Source organism: Rhinatrema bivittatum, chromosome 4, assembly GCF_901001135.1.
Source record: "Rhinatrema bivittatum chromosome 4, aRhiBiv1.1, whole genome shotgun sequence".
Taxonomy (NCBI): domain Eukaryota; kingdom Metazoa; phylum Chordata; class Amphibia; order Gymnophiona; family Rhinatrematidae; genus Rhinatrema; species Rhinatrema bivittatum.
In genome coordinates, this window is record NC_042618.1 from 207,258,742 (window position 1) to 207,278,669 (window position 19,928).

At 44.3% G+C, this 19,928-nt stretch overlaps 1 protein-coding gene across 3 annotated transcripts in view; it reads left to right on the plus strand.

The window, feature by feature from the left end:
- Positions 1-19,928, plus strand: part of AMT (aminomethyltransferase) — a 52,724-nt gene that overhangs the window by 22,970 nt on the left and 9,826 nt on the right. For all 3 annotated transcript variants that reach the window (XR_003856403.1, XR_003856404.1, XM_029599624.1), the window contains exons 5-8: positions 112-190; positions 3,448-3,593; positions 16,245-16,425; positions 18,260-18,415. Coding sequence is in view for 1 of the 3 variants with exons in the window: in XM_029599624.1 (XP_029455484.1) it covers positions 112-190; positions 3,448-3,593; positions 16,245-16,425; positions 18,260-18,415 (562 nt within the window). In the remaining 2 variants the exon portion in view is untranslated. The remainder of the gene's footprint in view (positions 1-111; positions 191-3,447; positions 3,594-16,244; positions 16,426-18,259; positions 18,416-19,928) is intronic.

Genomic DNA, 19,928 nt, shown 5'->3' on the forward strand with positions numbered 1-19,928 from the left:
AGAAGTAGTATGCATGACTGCAGTAACAAGGCCAGTGATGGCTGCTACTAGAGTTAAGGATTTAGGATGCAGTACAGATCCCACATTTCCCATTTCTTCTCTCGATTACAGAACAAACTGAGAGAATTTAAAGCTGCTGGACATGATGTTGACCTGGAGGTCATGGACAACGCGCTGTTGGCCCTACAAGGTAACCATCTATGGGAAAAAAAAAAACCAATCAAGTAGCTTCAGAGATCCTCTCTTATCCACCATTAGAAACTCCCGAGGCCTGGTGTGCATGACCACTGGGTGTTTGGGATCCAAAGGTGAACTCAGAATGAATAATTTTGTCAAAGTGATTAAGAGTGCTAAAAAGGGTAAATCTGTCAGTGGGAGGGAGAGCATTGGAAAAGTGAAAAAAAGACATTGGTGTTGGAATAGGAGCTTGGAGCCCTAGGATGCTGCCTTATTGCCTTCCATTTCCTCCTTGGTAAGAGTTTGACCCCTTTTTAAGAATATCCTATAGTATATACAGTACTTTAATTTTGAGAAGAAAATGGGAAATGCAGCCCCTGATTCTGCCTGCTCCCCAACTCCCAAGAGCAGAATCCAACCCAGGAGTGGAAACAGTGGTGTATTTCTCTTTGATTTCAAAGAGATCTTCTTTATGAAATGGCTTCAGGCATGAAGGGAAGTCTTTCAACCTTACGATATGCAGGGGCCGATTCACTAAACACGGGTGTTCAACTAAAGGTTTTGCTAACCCTTTTGCATCAACACAATTGCATATTAAAATGAGGAATGAATTACACAAATAAGGAACTACACAACAAAAAATATTGTGCTCTATTCACGAACGCGTACAAACATGCATGACCCCTTACATGGGTGTTCTTGCAACTGAATTTTTGCTCTACTTCAGGAGCTCAGCTTAGAAGGGAAAAGCAAATTTCTCCCACAGCTGCTGGCAGGCAACAGTGATTGACGCTGAAGCAAAGAGAGGCAGCTGCTTTCGCACAGCATGGAAGTGTTCTTGAGGTGGCAGAAGCAAGCATTGGTGCAGGAGGTGCTGAGAGACAGCTAATGAGGAATTGGGGAGAGAAAGAGGAGGCATGCAGCAGCAGGATGGGGGACCTAAGCAGCTGAGCCGAGGTGAGCCCTCGGGCAGCTGCTCCCTAGAATATTCACCCAATGGACCACCCTGCAGGGTTTGTGGGAGGGAGATGTAATACACAGGTAACAATTGAACTCAGCTGCCATTACAGAGTTGCATGAGATGCCGTGGGTAGACCTAAAGCCTTCTAACAGGCACATCTCCTGCTATGTGAGGGCTTGTCAAGCGCCTGAGCTGGTTACATTTTCTTGTCTCTGGGTCTCTTCAAAACACCGTGGCTGCAGTCGACAGAATGGGATAACTCACTCAAGATGTTGCCGCCAGGAACTACAATCCATGAAAACACAAACTAGGAACTATATCGCCTTTCCTAATCAGAGACCACAATGACAGGACCTCAGAAAGCAGGCTCAGGGTGGCAAAGGGTCCAAGGTGAGTGGTAGTCAGCCTTCTCTGGCTCCACTACAGAACAATTACCACAGCCAGACCCTGAGTTTGCAAACTGCTGTAGCTTACCTGATGAGAGATGATCATGTATGTGGTTGCCTGTTTTGTTCTTATTTTGTTTCTGAAATAGCTGCTTGGATGAAAGATGCAGTCCAGAGCCATAAAGGACAGACAGTACATAGCAGTTGTGACTATACAGACTGATGACCAGGCCCATCTCCCTACTCATTTTCAATGCTAATACTACTAGTTTTCTTCCTCCTTTAGCCCTGTCCCTCCTAACTTCTGTACCCAGTCCTTTTGTCATCTTATCCACTCCACTTCCTAACTGTTTTTGCCCCACTCAAGCTCCTTTCGTGCACACCCTCACCCTCAGCCACTTGCACACTCCCTTCAGGCCGCACTCTTCTGGTGTTCAAACTGTATATCAAACCCAGACCTACACGGCACACCCTCTTGCACACAAGGCAAGAGAATAACAAGACATCATGCTCAGAAGTCACTCAGACAACAAAGGTATATCTCAACTTTCTCCAAATCTCATTCAGTATCTCCACTCATTGGTTCAGTTACTAGCTTCCTCTCCCATCTCCGCACTGACCTCAAAGAAACATGTATAGCATCTTTTATGTGTTCTGAAAGGGATGGGGGCTGGAAATAAGATGTGATTGTGTGCAGACAAGGTACTGAGAGTTCTTGGAGCAAGCCTCACAATTTTGTTTTCACACATTCACATATTTTTGCCCAGTTTTAGTGACTCCTGTGGATTTTTACACCCACATAAGCGAAGCATGTAAAAGAACTGATTTTCGTGCAGAGATGAGTGGCTTCACTCTATCTGTCCCTTAGATACAGTCTGTCATCTAGTTGTATACATTTATTGGGTATTCATAAAAGGAATCTCATGTTGCCTTCCAGCCCATTCCCTGTCTCCAGGCAGGATTTACTGTACTTAAACAATCTCAGACAGATGTTTGTCTAATCTGCTCTTTAAAACTTCCTGCAGTGGAGATTCCACCACTTCACAGAAAGTTAATAGCAAAATGAATAGCATATAAAGGTTCCTTCTCTCATTTTTTAAAATAAAAAATCTGATAAAGGCTTGAATGTTTTCAAAAGTACAGAGCAACCAATGCATTTATACATAGTATCCTTGTCACTTTGATTCATCCTTTATTGCATGCTGAGAATCGGGCCTTGGATCAGGTCATATGGAGACAGCTGCTCCTGATTGATGGGAATATCTTTATTTCCCTTGGATATTGCAGGTATATCATACACTATCCAACCAATAATAATCTGAGATATAGAGAATGTGGTTATAGCTCTGTCCCCCTATGGCAGCACCCAGTGGTACAAAATTATCTGAAGCACAGTAATAGTTAATGTGTGGCTACATCACATGACCTCTGCCCTAGAAAATACTGCTGGCAATTACTGTACCACCGAAGAACATGTGATGACTTACTCTGTTATTCTTTGGGGTTGACCAGATACTTGTGTCCCAAACTGGCTACTGTTTGAGACAGGATGCTGGATTTGATGGACCTTTATCGGAACCAGCATGGTAGATCTTATGTTCTTAGTTCAAACTAGTAACTTAATATGGAAAAAGATGTTACTGCTGCCAGGTGAAAAGAAAGCAGTTTGCATCATATGTGCAACTGATATAACAAGCATTCAGCAGAAAATGAGATTCCCCTGAAACTATTGCTGTCAGCGCTACAATTGTTTGCTGCTGCATAGAGTGACTTGCATCTCTGGTCTCTCCATGGCTTAGGGTCCTGTATTGTGCAGTTCTCATATTCAGTCAGTGCTGCTCATTGAGTTGCAGGTCCCTCCATGGCTCAGGTCCTACGTTCTGCAGTTCTCATATTCAGTCAATGCTGCTCTCTGAATTGCAGGTCCCTCCATGGCTCGGGTCCTACAGGCTGGAGTGGCTGATGACCTGAAGAAGCTGACCTTTATGATGAGTGCAGTGATGAACGTGTTTGGGGTTCCAAGTTGCAGAGTGACCCGCTGTGGGTACACAGGAGAAGATGGGGTGGAGGTACAGCCATTATTTTTCTGACTTTTTTTTTACTCTGTCTCCTCCTCCTTCCTTGAGACAGGAATCTTGGAGGAAATGATTAGGATTTTACTTTGAAATCAGGAACTAGAGTTGCAAATCTAATCTCTTTGTCATCTTAAGGTTTTGATCAAATATTGCTTTTCTTATTCCCAACCTAGTCATAGTGAGGTCAATATTCAAAAAACCATTTAGATGGACAATTTAAAATTATCTGCCTAAATAACAAGGTTTTATATAATGGCAAGGTTTTGTATAATCAGCCCCTTAACTGGCTAGATTTTAGCTGGGGTGAAATTATGCAACTAACTTAGCCAGTTTTAAACTATAACCAGCTAGGTTAGCCAGATAACTTTAGGCCTGCTTCAGAGCAGGCCTAAAGTTATCCAACATTGTGTAGCGGATAACTTGCTACTTATCCAGATATCTTCAAAAAGATATCAACCTAATAATTGAAGGTTGACCGACGTGCCGCAAATGCGCAGTAGAGACCAGCTCTACCGCGTATGTGCGGGCGAGCACGTCGGTCTCAGTCAGCGTCAGAAAAAAAAAAACATGGCGGCGGCGGGTGGCAGCGGCGGTGGCAGGAGCGGCGGCAGCGGCGGCCAGTATCGAGGGAGGGAGGAGAGAGAGAGAGGGAGGGACGGAGTGGGAGGGAGTGACTGAGTGAGAGGGAGGGAGGGATTGAGTGAGAGGGAGGGACTGAGTGAGAGGGACTGAGGGAGGGACTGAGTGAGAGGGAGGGGGAGGGACTGAGTGAGTGGGAGGGAGGAGTGGGTGGGGAAGAGTGAGGGGAGAGGGAGAATGAGGGAGAGGTGAGAGACAGGGATGTGAGTAAGTGGAAGGGTAAGAAGTTGTGGAGCAGAGAAAAAGGGAGTGGAGGAGGGCTGAGGGGGAGGGGATGGGATTGAGAGAGGGTGGGGAGTGACTGAGGGAAGGGGAGAGAGGTGGGAGTGACTGAGGGAAGGGGAGGGAGGTGAGAGTGAGGGGTGGGAGACAGGGTGAGTAAGCAGTGGGAGACAGGGTGAGTAGAGGAAAGGGGAGGAGTGAACGAGGGGAAGGGGGAGAGAGGGAGAAAAAGTGTAGAAGGGTGCTGTGTTAGAAAATGGACTGAAAAAAAAATGTAATGTAGCCCGTTTTAACGGGCTTAACGGCTTGTCCTTTATAAAAAGACAAAAACAAGTCACGGGCCTCCTGGCCCAATTCTCACTCCATTACCACCACCACCACTACAAGAGAAAACGGCACCACTGGGCCTAGGCTTCCCCTCTCCCTCCCTGCTAAGTATAAATTTAAATCTTTTGAAGATATCTGGATAAGTAGCAAGTTATCTGGCCACACAAGGCTGGATAACTTTAGGCCTAACTGGCCAGATTCAAATGCTGGCCGGTTAGGGTTAAAGGTATCCAGCTATATGTAGCCGGATAAGTTTAGGCAAATATATTCAATGGAACGTTTATCCAGCTGAATATATGGGGCAAGTTTTATCTAGCTAACTTTAGTCGGATAACTTGTCTGCTAACTGCCCTACTGAATATTATCCACAGTGTGTTCTGGCCCTTGTTCTACATGGATTTGGGAACCAATGGTTCTCCGTTAACAAGCAGGTATGAATTAGCCTTAATGTGGGTGACATCATCTAACAGTGCTAACTTAGGCCCAACTCTCAGAGCTCAGTAAAGACTTTACTCAGTGCGCACACTGCCTCGTAAGCCCCTCAGTCTTTCTTCATCTGAGCTACCATACAGACACATCCCAGTCTCTCTTAAAATTTTTCGGTTTTTGGCATTAATGCCAGTTTTGCTGCCTCACTGCTTCTTCAGTTTTTCTGCCACAGAAATATAAGATTTAGATGAGTATGGAAAAGCCCAAAGCCAAGAAGTCTGCGGTCAGTAGCTTTGTCTGCATCTGTGGGTACTGGATGTCCATTACAGATACACACTCCATCAGACACTGCCTGGGCCCAGACCATGACTCCTCCAGCTGCTACAGCTGTAGTCAAGACACAGCAACACTACACCTGGAAGATGGAAGTCCTAAGGAAGACGCTGGCAGATAAGAACTTGAAGGCTCAGTGTGAGGCTGAGCAGCACAGCAGCTACTCGCCCAGGAGCAAGGTGCCATTAGGCTCTTGGCATAGGAAATCATTAAGGAAAGCTTCCCCCCCCCCCCCCCAGCAAACCCCAATCCTCCCCTGTGGCACCAGTTTCCAGAGCCATCTTCGGTCAGGGGCCGAGTGTGGTACTGGGTAAGGCACCAAGAGGAGTTTCTAAACAACACAAGGGACTCTCTTCAAGGCCATTGCCCTTGGAACCAAAGAAAAGATTGATACTGCAGATGCAGGCCCCTCTTTGATGCTGAGATGGAAGATAGTCTCATTGGCATGGGTCCCATCCTTTATGGTGCGGAAGATCTCTATGGCACTGAGCCATTTATTTTACCCAGAACCGGAGCCAACTAGGGTGCCATCTTGACATCTGTGCAGATAATACATTCTAGAGCATGACATGCCATGGTACCCTTGATTGTGTTGGAGTGAAGCACTTCGGCGCATAAACCCAAGAGTCCTGCTACGTCAAGGAAGGAGACACTGCTGTCACAGTCCATGGACCAAGACTCAATTTAAGGGAAGTTGTCCTTGCAACCGGTGTAGAGCACTTGCATAGCAGCTACTTTGGTACCAAGTTCTTCTTCAGCTTTGCAAGCAATCCTTAGTGAAGATGAGCTGATCTGTGTTTTTGAAGAGGATGTCGGTCCTCCAGCTTTGGAGCAGAAGGTCCCCCAGCCAGTGGGACCCAAGCTATCAGAGCTAGTGAAGAATTTTTGTCTCCTTAAACCCTGAAGACCAGAAAGGGAGATGGGAACCTGTCCTGGAGGATGTTTTCCTGCATAATAGGACCCCCAAAGTCCCACACTGGTGCCTACCTTTCCTCAAGAGCTTCCAATATTGGCAGTATGTATTCACCATGAGATGGTGGATTCTCTTCCAGGAGAATCCTTTCATGAATCAGAAGGGGAAGAAGTGGAACCACTTCATTTTGAGTTCCTACCAAACATGCTCCCTACCTTGAACTAGTGGAGAATGTGGCCATACATACTCCATTGTTTAGGATCATGGCTTAGAATTGTCCGATGGTTGGAAGAGGAGGAAGATTCCAGTGAGATTCCTTTTAAATTATCTACTGGACTTGCCCTAGCATATCTTACCTGTAGAAGGATCTCTGCAACTCTAGGTTTTTTAATAAGCTGGCATAGACACTGTTTATAAGTGTCAAGCAGGAAAAGGACCTGAGAACAGATATCTTTAGAATTCTTCAATTTCTTTAGTCTCCAACAGACTCTTGGGCTATCCCAGTTCACAAATTCCTCAAGAACCTGAAGATGAGGATTTGTCAGATGCTGACAACGTGCCTTCTGGTGGTCTGGAAATTGGATCTAAAATACAGAGTCCAGACCTCCTTTGGGTTTAGGGTGGTCCAGCTGCTGCACCACTCTGGTGCTTGAGCATTGAAATGTGCTAAATGCATCTGGGAAGAAGGTCTTTCAGGGATGCCTAGACTGCATATTTGCATGAATGCATACAAAAGCTAAAGCATTTGATGAAATCATCAGGCCCACAGCAGCCAGACTTACATCAAGCAGTGGAAGAATGTGAGAAGCACTTTATCTGTTATGGTTATGAAACGTTTGATACTATGGCTAGAACTGGTGGGGAAGTGTTTGGAAGCACAGTACTCCATTTTAAGAACATAAGAAATTGCCAAGCTGGGTCAGACCAAGGATCCATCATGCCCAGCATCCTGTTTCCAACAGAGGCCAAACCAGGCCACAAGAACCTGGCAATTGGGAGTACAGAGAGGGCAGATCTCTGTGCTGAGACCTTGCTCCAACTCGGGTAGATTGCAAGTTTCCTGACGACCCCCAGACACTGATAAGTACAATGAAAAAGTATTTAGTGAGCTTTTTCTGTTTAATCCTTTTGTTTTATCTGTTACTGCTTGCAAATTGAATCTTTTTCTGTTCACGTTAAACATTTTGTTAATAAACTCTATAGTTTGTTAGCTCTTCCTGTCTTGGACTGACTACAATATTCTGTTTTTTGTTTGTGGATGCATTTCTAAGAATTATGACCCCTGCAATGTGTAGGGTTTCAATGTCCCTAGAATCCACCAGGAAATAGCTTATGTGAGGAGTCTGTCAGGATAGGAGCATGTGCACAGATGTAGGCAGGACTCTTTGACCGGCCATGGCAGGATCCTCCAATTGGCCACCCTGAGTGGATGTTAGAGGTGGTGCTGAGGTGTTGCGTGATAGGCATGGAGTCATATGCCCTCTGCCATGAGGTCCTCTGAACCCAACTTTCGGAATCCAGAATATATTGGTGATCTCCCTCAGCAGACTGCTACAATTGCTTGAATATTCCTTGGATCAAGAATTCCCAGACATAGACACATATAAGTGACGGCAGAAGAAGACCAAACGGCCCATCCAGTCTGCCCAGCAAGCTTTCACACCTGATTGTTTTCATACTTATCTGTTACTCTGACCGCTGAAGTCAGGGCCCTTATTGGTAACTTTTTGGTTCCAATTCCCTTCCACCCCCACCATTGATGTAGAGAGCAGTGCTGAAGCTGCATCTAAGTGAAGTATCTAGCTAATTGGTTTGGGGTAGTAACCGCCGTAATAAGCAAGCTACTCCCATGCTTGTTTACCCTGCCTGTGTAATTCAATCCTTGTTGGTTGTCTGAATATATATCCTCGTTACATCATTCCCTCCGCCGTTGAAGCAGTGAACTGTGCTGGATATGTATTCAAAGTGAAGTGAAGTATCAGGCTTAATTGATTCGGGGTAGTAACATAGTCTGGGTAAACAAATAAGCTACACCCATGCTTATTTGTTTACCCAGACTATGTAATTCATTCCTTGTTGGTTGTTGTCTGAATATAAATCGTCTTTTCTTCATTCTCCCTGCCATTGAAGCAGAGAGCTATGTTGGATATGCATTGAAAATGAAGTATCAGGCTTATTTGGGGTAGTAACCGCCGTAACAAGCAAGCTACTCCCCTGCTTTTTTTGAGGATGCAAATCCTTTTTTCCACATTTCCTCTTGCCGTTGAAGCATAGAGCAATGTTGGAGTCACATTAACTGTGTGTATGTTTATTGAATAAGGATATTAATCTCCAGGTAGTAGCCGTCTTTCCCGCAAGCAAGCCGCCCCTTGCCTCTTCTCTTCATACACATCCTATAGACTTTATGGATCCACAGTGTTTATCCCATGCCCCTTTGAAATCCTTCACAGTTTTGGTCTTCCCCACTTCCTCCGGAAAGGCGTTCCAGGCATCCACCACCCTCTCCGTGAAGAAATACTTCCTGACATTGGTTCTGAGTCTTCCTTCCTGGAGTTTTAAATCGTGACCCCTGGTTCTGCTGATTTTTTTGCAATGGAAAAGGTTTGTTGTTGTCTTTGGATCAATAAAACCTTTCAAGTATCTGAAAGTTTGAATCATATCACCCCTGCTCCTCCTTTCCTCCAGGGTGTACATATTTAGATTCTTCAGTCTCTCATAAATCATTCGATGAAGACCCTCCAACCTTTTTGGTCGCCCTTCTCTGGACCGCCTCCAACCTGTCTCTGTCCCTTCGGAGATACAGTCTCCAGAACTGAACACAGTACTCCAAGTGAGGCCTCACCAAGGACCTGTATAAAGGGATTATCACTTCCCTTTTCTTACTCAATATTCCTCTCTCTATGCAGCCCAGCATTCTTCTGGCTTTAGCTATTGCCTTGTCACATTGTTTCGCCGACTTCAGATCATTAGAGACTATCACCCCAAGGTCTCCGACAATTTGTTCAATCACTGGGAAGGCTGGAAATAAACCTTTTTTCCTCAAAAGGCAACAGAGAAAAAAGTTCTGCTTCATGCAGTCAGGCAGCTAGAGATCACCTTTCTATATTTTTGTGCTAGACTGGAGTATCAGTCTACTCTATGCATACCCACCACTTCCTCTGATCGCCAGGACAAAGCAAGGATAATCCTCATAGCACCAGCTGGCCACTGCAAGTATGGTATCCATATCTTGACTGTCTTGTTTGTTCAGTCTCCTGTTCCATTGGGAACATTTCTGACTCTTTCCATAGGTTGAAGGCAGGCTTTGCCATCTGAACCTGCCAGATCTGGCCCTCAAGGTGTGAATGTTGAACATGTAGTAGTCTTCTCTTTACTCCTTCCCAAATATGGTGGAGAATGTTCTGGTTTCTGCCAGGGAAATCTTCAACCAGGAGATCCTACAGTTTCAAATGGAAGAAGTTCTCAATTTGGTGTAGGACCAGCCAACTGGATTCCTTCTCCTGTGGCCTGAAGGACTTGCTTCGTTATCTATTCTGCCTCTTGTCCTCAGGCCTTAGCACCTCTTCAATCAAAGTTCATCCCAGTTCCATTGAAGCATATTACGAGAAGATGGAAGGGGTTCCATATCTCTCTCCACTTTGGTATCAAATTTCATAAAAAGTCTGTGTCTGTGTCAGTAAGCCTCCAGTGCTTTGCTCTATCAGTGTAATCCTAGCTCAACTCATGAAATCTACTTTTGAACTTCTTGAGTTAGTAGACTTGATGTTTCTCATCTGGAAAGTAGTGTTTCTTGTGGCCATCACTTCAACTTGAAAAGTAAGTAAACTATAAACTCTGGTTTCATATTCACCATACTTCAGTTTTTTTTCATAAGGTGATTCCATTAACTCACTCATGTTCTTTCTGAAAATGGCATCTACATTTCACATTAATCAAGTTATTGTTCTGCCTACCTTCTTTCCAAAACCATATACCTTCAAAGGATAGCAGGCTTTTCACTCCTTGGACTGTAAAAGAGCCCTGGTATACTACCTAAAGCAGACTCAACCTCACCTCAAGCTTGTGTTCGTTGATTCCAATAGATTGGGAAGGGTGGTTGTTAAAGTCTGTCCAATTGACTAGTGGACTATATAGTACACAATTATGTGCTGGCTAGCTTACAGATTAGACACTGTCGAGGGTCATCAAGTGAGAGCCATGGTAACTTCTGTGGTTCATCTCAGGACCACTTCTGTTGAAGACACTTACAAAGCTGCTAGTCACACCTTCACGTCCCACTGTTTCAACATCATGCCCCAAGGAGACAGTAACTTTGGATAAGCAGTTCTGCACAGCCTGTTCACCCAGTAGTCCACTATCCACTTGGTAGGATTGGGTTGTATTTAAGTATTTGTTCCACAATGCAGCCTTCAACTTGAGGTCTCCCCATGTGTTATAACTAATTCATGCTGCCTTATTGATGGAGAAAGTAAGCTGTCTTACCTTTAAGCATGGTTCTCCATAGACCCAAGTTAGGAGCTGCGTTGCATTTATGAATTTTATAAGCACTTCTACGAAAAGAGGATGAATCTCAACCGGGCAGACTGCCCATGAATCTCAGTTGGATGGATGATTTCAGTCTTTACTCTGAACAGCCTCTCACCCTGAGAATGATCCTATAAAAACACAGGACACTTGTGTTACTGAAATCCTGCTGGTCTTATGAGGACAATTAAAGAAATCATCACCAATCAAACTGGAACAGCTAAGGGGGAGTGAGGGGGGGTAATTCTTACATGATCAGTGATGGGCTGCCATTTTCTTATCAAGGGGCTCTCAACACTTTTGTTTCACTTGGTGAGGCAGACTTTGTTGTCACGAAATTATTTAGCTCTCCACCACTTCTCTACATATGACAACAACATTAATTGTACATAGAACATACACTAACCTAACAATTACATTCCAGTCATAGATTCTGAAACCTTTTCCCAGTTCAGAATATGAATTATCTAAAAATATTATGCATGAGCTTTTGAAACCACAGAGGTCCCTTTTTCAAATGTCGCATCAGACATTCACATTTAAAGAAGAGATTTATGTAGCCTTGAATAATTCACGTACAACATTTCTGGATAATACTTACTTTGATTCAATAAAAGCCTTCAAGGACTTGAGCGAATGCAGCCATACAGCTGCTAGGTCAGGGTGGCCACCTCTGGTAGCCATGATGAAAGCACATTAGATATAGCTGCACATAATGGAGGTAGTGCATGCAAATTTGTCTCATGCATATTCATTATGGATATCCTGAAAACCAGACCTGTTTGTAGCTTTGAGGACTGGAGTTGGTCACCCCTGTACCAGATCACTGCATTACATATTCCAGTCACTAGACTAAAAATAAAATACTTTGTCTGGGCAGGGTTTCTATTGCATTGGTCACTGTCTTCTTTTCCAGGCTGTCCTTTCCATTTTCTTTTTTCTCTGTCTCATAAATTCCTCCCTTTTCATCGTTTCTCTCTTCTCTGCTCTAAATTTCTCCATTACAATAGTATCATTTCACTCTTTGCTCTCACCTGGATCTCATCTCTCCTCCCTCACTCCTGTCTTTCATCTCTTTCTCTCCAGTTCTCCCTGTCCCAACACTTCACTTACTCAAGTCTCCCCTCAATTGCTCCTCTCCCCCAACAAGCACCCCCTGACACCCACCTCACACCACTTCCATCATATCCACATTGACTTTCTGACCCCCCTCAACCATTTCATGCTACTTACCTCCTCTCATGTTTCCCCAGCCCCACCACATCATTCCTGCGCTGACTCCCTTACCACCAGTTATCCCCCTCATCATCCTCTCTCTGATACACCCCCACCCACTTGCATACTCTCCCCTTTTCCCAATATCTGCTCTGTCTGTCATCCATGCTTCCTCATCACTCCTTATGGCTCTTGCCCATCACATCCCCCCCATCTCCCCTCTTTCTTTCTCTTAAACTCGTCCTCCTCCCATTCTCCCAATCTGGCTTTCTCTCACCCCCTCCATCACATCTCTGGCGCTCTTTTGCACCCCCTCCCCCTGTATTCTGTCCCTGAGCTGTCCCACCACATCCCTACCTCCCTTATGATTCTCTTGCACTCCCATGCACTGGTTAGCTTCCCTCATCTCAGACGGCCCAAGTTTTCACCACTGGTTTTGCATTCACCTCTCCTTATATGCCCTCCAAAATTCAACTCCCTTCCTCATTTCTCCACATTTATCCTTCCCTCCCCTCTTGCACCACCAGCATTCACCCCTTCTTCAGCTCAGCTTTCAGCTTTTACCTCCTCTCCCTGCCCATCAATCACTTAGAGCTCTTTTCTTGTATTGTAGGATGCCCTCTTCCTCATTCCCTACTCTGCGTCAACCAAATTGTGAGACTTGGGATGTAGTTGTGTCTGTATCTGGTCCAGTCCTTCCCCTCTTGTTGAAGGGAGAGGATAACATTAGAGCATAGGACACAGTGGAACATATAAATCAGATCACCCTGTGCCCTTTTCCTGTCCCTTCTGTTCCTGTTTCTTCCCACAGCTACTGCTCAGTTTTACCTCCTTCCCCTCCTATAAGGTCAGGAGTGTGGGGGGGGGGGGGGGAGGTGAGTTTGGAGCAACACTACAGAGAAGAAAACAATTGCTCTGCTCCCGTTTCCAGACCCTCTCTTCCTATTTTCTGCAGTGACGTGAACAGAACAGTTGTTTGAGATTCTGGGTACTGGCCAAAAGATTTGGGGCAGCTCTGTGTGCCCATGGCTAGCAGTGCCCCTGGTGAGGTCTGTGATCAGTCGCAGTCCAGCTCAGATACTATTCTGCTAAAGTAGTGACACGCTCGCCCTCAAGTCCTGACAGATTGTCCTGTTATCCAGCTGGTTACAGCCAGGGTCCTATTATAAGAGGACATCAGGCCACAGGAAGAAAACAACAATAAAGGGCTGACATAAAGAGTCTCAAATTTGCTACAAGGGCTGGAAGCACAAACCTGAAACAGATGGCATACTGCTCTCAATATTAGTTATTTATTTAAAACTTATATTCCACTTCTTCCAAGTCAGTTTGCTGAGTGGATTACAGAATGTACATTCATAAATAAAACTACATAAAAATAAACAAGAAAACATCAAACTAATTTAAAACAATCAATTGCATTATAAAAATGTAATTAAATTGTCCATACATATATGACAATGAAGCATCAATAAAATGCCTCATTAAAATACAGTGACTACATTTGTTTCTAAAAATTTTGTGATCTTTTTCTTCTTGCAACTCTGCTGGAAGAGCAGTCCTCAAACTAGGACCAATAAATGAGAAAACCCGAGCCCACATTGTTTGAAAATTATAATCGTGCATTGCAGAGATTTAAAGTTTCTCATAATCATGCATTGCAGGGATTTAAATTTTCTCATAATTGTGTGTTGCAAGGATTTGAAAGCAAAGTTGACCCAGATGATCTCAATATTCATTCTGGAACATATAATTTGATCTTATTAGCTAAAGAATGTGGATTTTCACCATAAAGGAGTTTACGAATAATGGCAATTTTTTTAAACTGTGTCCTCTACTTTATTGGCGTTGGCAACAAGCATAGTTCACATAAAAACAGAGTAACGTGTTCTCTTATTCTTATACCCAGTATTCTGTATTGGTTGTAATATACAGGTTTGTTTCTTTGGTAATCCCATATAAAGACCATTACAATAATCAAGATGTCCAAACAGCAAAATCTGTAGGACTGCCCTAAAAAGAACCTTTGGTAAAACTGCATTTAAAGTTTAGAGAATGCCATCCTAATAGTTTGCTTTATTTTGGGCCTTAAATGCAAGCCTTGAATCTAGAATATCTTCTAGATTCTTTGCTTCAAAATCAACCATCATTTAGAACTCCTTCACACGCTAAATTGGATAAGTTATTTTGAGATAGCTCTTTTTTTCTCAACCACAAAGGTGTAGGTTTTGATGCATTTAAAACCAGTTTGTTACTTTTTAGCCAACTCTTAATTTCTCCCATGCATTTCTGTAAGAACAATAGAGAGAGAAGAGAGTTTTTGACACATGGTATGAATACGGAATATCGTCAACGTGCATAAAATACATTAGGCCCAGCGTCTTAAAAATATTTCTTAATGGATACAAATATATATTAAACAGAAAATATAAAGGGGGAAGGAGGGTTTACAGATTGAAGAAGTTTGTTTAGTCTATTAATTGTATGTTATATTATCATGATTAGTGTCGCGTGAAGATAAGAGAGCACCATTTCCATGTGCACAGACCGTTCCCTTTTATCTTTTTTTTGTATAATATGTGAAAATTGAATGATAGATTTGAAATAAACAGAAAACGTTTTCTTTTCACCATTAATTTTGAGTTATTTCAACCTCATGTTGTTCTAGAAATGTAGTTATTACGTCTGAAAATCATTCAGTGACGTGACTTAAAGTTAAGTACTGATTTTGATTCAGAAAAGGATAAAAGGGTGCTGGATAAGGAATTGAGGATCCACTGCTGTAAATACTTTCTGAGCTGTAAAGGGAAGGATGTGGCGTGGAATTGGGAAGTAGATTCAGTTGAGTAATTCATTAAACTTAGCACAGAGGCTGGAGACCAGAATGGGCTTTTTATTGTGGGAAGACGAGCAAGAGATTTATTTAATATAAGATGGAAGAGGCCTTATCTGAGAACACAGATCTGGTAATATCAGGGAACTAAACAAGGTTGACAGAAAGTGACCATGTAATAATTCCAGCAGCTGTAGTACAAGCAAGATAGGGGTGTGGATTACTGGAGGGAGCCTTTTATCAAATGCACTGACTTACCACAACCTCTGGTTTTAATTTCTTTTCAGGAGTGTGAAGTTTTAAGATAGAGAAATCCCTGGCGGGGTGTGGAGTATCCATTGGGAATGCATGCAAAATCCCTCAAAGTAACAGGTTTACAAAGAATCAGGAACTATGGATCCATGGTAGTCCCATATCAGGCCAGAATAATGTTTCTTTCCCTGGATGTTCATGTGCAGGTTCTGAAGCTTTGCAAATGCTACTGAATGCAGTTAGCTCGTGCTTATATGAGGAAATGGGAGAGTAATGAAGCTCGCTGCTAGTAAGACATAAGGGCTGCCAAAAGTGTGGTGTTGCAGTGGCTCTGCGCCTGCCAGGATGTTGACTAGTGTCGCTGCTTGTGTGTTGAATGAAGGATAGTTTTATACCAACTGGAAAGTCTCTGCCAGTATTTAAGTGGATTTTGTGGGCATTGACTTGGAATGTGCCTCATGAGTGGCAGAATCTGTGGGGTTTGAAAGCATTTCCTGGTTAGCTGGAAATTCCCTCTTGCTTGGCAGAATTGTATTCTTGAAAGCTCCCCCAATGCCGATGCATCGCTGTGAGGGACCTGCTTTCACTAATCCTCCCAGTGCACATTACTGTGCGCCTCTGGTGGAAAGATCTGTCCTATCACAGCCACACTGTAGAGACAAGTGAGCAGCACATTATATATGCAGGAACGTCTTCGGAGAATGCTGGCCCCTCTGCTTCAAGGACCCCCTCCCCGCCAATCATCATCACTGTGCCTGAATGTGGGGTCAGTTCCAGATGGAAGACCAGTTGAAAAGTAGGAAGACTGCTTGGATTAAAAAAAAAAATCTTTCCTGCCTTTAAGGCTTGAGTATGGGGAAAACTCTTTGGGACATGAACAGGTTTAGATTTCTGCGTCTGATCCAGCCCCTAGGAAGCTGCCTTTGGAGTAATGCACCTGTGTCTTTTACGCTTTCAGATCTCAGTTCCCATGGAGCATGCGGTCCAGCTGGCAGAAACGCTGCTGCAGAACTCTGAGGTGAAGCTGGCAGGCCTGGCAGCAAGGGACAGCCTGCGATTGGAAGCTGGACTCTGTCTCTATGGAAATGACATTGATGAGAGCACAACCCCAGTACAGGGCAGTTTGGTCTGGACCCTGGGTAGGTTGGCAGCTGTCTTTGCAAGGATTACATGCCCAAGGCTGGGGGATGACTCTGCAGTACATTTCTTAGGAGAACCTAATAGTAGTCATAGTAGTGGTCATTTGTATAGTGCTGTCGGGCGTATGGAGCACTGTGCAATGATAAGTATTCAGGTACAATAAGCCCTTTCCCCAAAGAGCTTAAAATCAAAGTACCTGAGGGGGGAATTGATAGAGGTGTTTAAAATCATGAGAGGTCTAGAACGGGTAGATGTGAATCGGTTATTTACTCTTTCGGATAATAGAAAGACTAGGGGGCACTCCATGAAGTTAGCATGGGGCACATTTAAAACTAATCAGAGAAAGTTATTTTTCACTCAACGCACAATTAAACTCTGGTTTTGTTGCCAGAGGATGTGGTTAGTGCAGTTAGTGTAGCTGGGTTTTAAAAAAGGATTGGATAAGTTCTTGGAGGAGAAGTCCATTACCTGCTATTAAGTTCACTTAGGGGCGGATTTTAAGAGCCCTGCTCGCCTAAATCCGCCCAAATCCGGGCGGATTTAGGCGAGCAGGGCCCTGCGCGCCGGTGAGCCTATTTTACATAGGCTCACCGACGCGCCTAGACCCCGGGACTCGCGTAAGTCCCGGGGTTCTCCGAGGGGGGCGTGTCGGGGGGCGGGCCCGAACCGCGTGGCGTTTAGGGGGCGTGCCGGGAGCGTTTCGGGGGCGGACCCGGAGGCGTTACGGCCCGGGGTGGCCCGGGGGCGTGGCCGCGCCCTCCGGACCCGCCCCCAGGTCGCGTCCCGGCGCGCAGGAGGCCCACTGACGCGCGGGGATTTACGCCTCCGATTTACGCCTCCCTCTGGGAGGCGTAAATCCCCCGACAAAGGTAAGGGGGGGCTTAGACAGGGCCGGGTGGGTGGGTTAGGTAGGGGACGGGAGGGGAAGGTGAGGGGAGGGCAAAAGGAAGTTCCCTCCGAGGCCGCTCCGATTTCGGAGCGGCCTTGGAGGGAACGGGGGTAGGCTGCGCGGCTCGGCGCGCACCAGCTATACAGAATTGATAGCCTTGCGCGCGCCGATCCAGGATTTTAGTGGATACGCGCGGCTCCGCGCGTATCTACTAAAATCCAGCGTACTTTTGCTTGCGCCTGATGCGCCAGCAAAAGTAGGCCTATTCGCATAGTTTGAAAATCTACCCCTTAGAGAATAGCCACTGCTATTACTAGCAACAGTAACATGGAATAGACTTAGTTTTTGGGTACTTGCCAGGTTCCTATGGCCTGGATTGGCCACTGTTGGAAGCAGGATGCTGGGCTTGATGGGACCCTTGGTCTGACCCAGTATAGCATGTTCTTATGTTCTTATGGGAGAAAGTGGCTTACCCAAGGTCAAAAAGAATGTCTGTGAGAGAGGAGGGATTTGAACCCTGGTTCCCAAACTATTGCTTTAACAATTCGGCCACTCCATCTATTCTTGCTCCAGCAGTTTGCAACATGTACATGCGTACAGAAACATTAGTTCACATGCAGATACACAAAAGCAGGTATTTGCATAGAGAGAGAGAAATAAAATGTCAGCAGATTACATGCATATTCCCTGTTAATATCTGGCAGGAAGCGAACACCACTCTCTCTGGTCCTCAGAGCGGATGGATATTCCTTCGTTATAAGGGGGTGGATATCACCCCACCCCAACTGTATTCTGTCATCCTGTATCCTGTTCTCAGAGGGGGTAGATAATCACCCCCCCCCCTTGCTATTGGTTGTCCTTGGAAGGGGTGGATATAATCCTCCTCTACTGTTTCCTGTTCTTAGAAGGCAGATGCATTATTCTTTCTATGCCGTGTTCCACAGGAAAGCGTCGGAGGGCTGCCATGGACTTTCCTGGAGCCTCTGTCATTGTTCCGCAGATTAAAGGAAAGGTTGGGCGGAAGCGTGTGGGGCTGGTTTCATCAGGACCTCCAGTCAGACAACACACACCCATCCTGAGCCCAGAGGGAGACGCGATAGGTAAGTCGTCAGGAAAATTGATGCAAACAGGATGTTAACAGGAGAGGGTTTGGGGTTCGGTGGTTTGAAAGGATAAACAGGAAGTTGTATTCAAACCTTATACATTGATTCATGCACATGATTTTCCTTTAAAAGTTCTGGTAACTCTGTGAATGAGTACTTCCTCTGGGGCAGCTTATTCTGGCGTATGAGTTCTTCCTTGACCTCATCTAAAACTTCTCTTCCTAGGAGTGTGTTCTGTGGTGATGTCATTGCACTGTCATGATGGTACAATCCCTGTTTCCCTGTAGGTTGTGTTTGAGGGTGTAACTCAGTAGTTGTAAGAGGAGTTATGTAAGCACAGAACAGCATGAGATCCTTCTGAAAGCTGCTGAGCTCTGTTCTGTAAGCCAGATGCAAATAAATCTGAAGTTGCTAGAAGTTACTTTTTGATCAATAATTCATGGTCCAGATGTTCAGGCCAAAGCAAGACAAAAAAGAAAACAGGATATGGTATTAGATATGTATACATATTAGAATGTATACAGAATGTAAATAACTCCTGCTTTTTGTAAATAATCCCCCTTATTCCCCTCCTCTCTTCCCAGCATACTCATTTAGTTCCAAGTTACTGCCCTGCCCCCTTCCCTCCCCTCCCCCCTAGTTATAATATCAGTTACAATGTAAAGCCCTGTTGGCTGAATTTGCTGTTATCTGGAAACCGATGTGATGTCTCGTGCGAATGTCGGTATAGAAAAATGTTAAATAAATAAAATAAATAAATAGATGTGGATTTGAAATGTCACAACTGCAAGTAGAAAACAAGTCTTCACAGCCAAAATCAGAAACCAGGGACAGTATTTGCAAGTGTATTTTGCTCTGCTGGAGTGTAACTGTGATGTAGTATGGAACAGTTTAAGCAATTGCTGCCACTTTTGCTAACCAGAAACTTTGCACAAAAGTGGAGTCAGTGAGCTTAGAGATTAGATTAGTACTTTATAGCTGCAGGAATAAATACATAAATAAATAAAAAGATAATGTTGGTAAAAATTATTGCACGCGATCAAGGAAGAAGCCCTGAAAGAGTACAATATTCTCAATAATACATTGTAGCTGAAGCCCTGGAAGCATTTGAGAAATAGTTTGAACCAAAACAAGAATGGCAGTGTTTGAGACAGATCAGTTTTGGGTATGTCTGTTCAGTGAACATTCAGGCAGAGAGATGAGTTTGTCACAGGATGTCGGCAAAACATTAAAACGACAAGAAAATAATTTTCAGTACCACTAATGCTAGAGCAGAGACCTCATAGTGATCAAAGCAGTGAACACATACAGACAACACACATACAGAGCCAAAATGATGATGAACACAGGAACAGGCAATGTCACTAGGAACATCTGAGAAGTTTATCCACATAATAGAAAATAAGTTAAGATAAGCTGAGATTGGACCACAATCTAAAATGCCGGTGACCACTTCCACAAGCATGTGGTAAAGCATATCAGACAAAAATGTATCTAGCGTATAGACAAG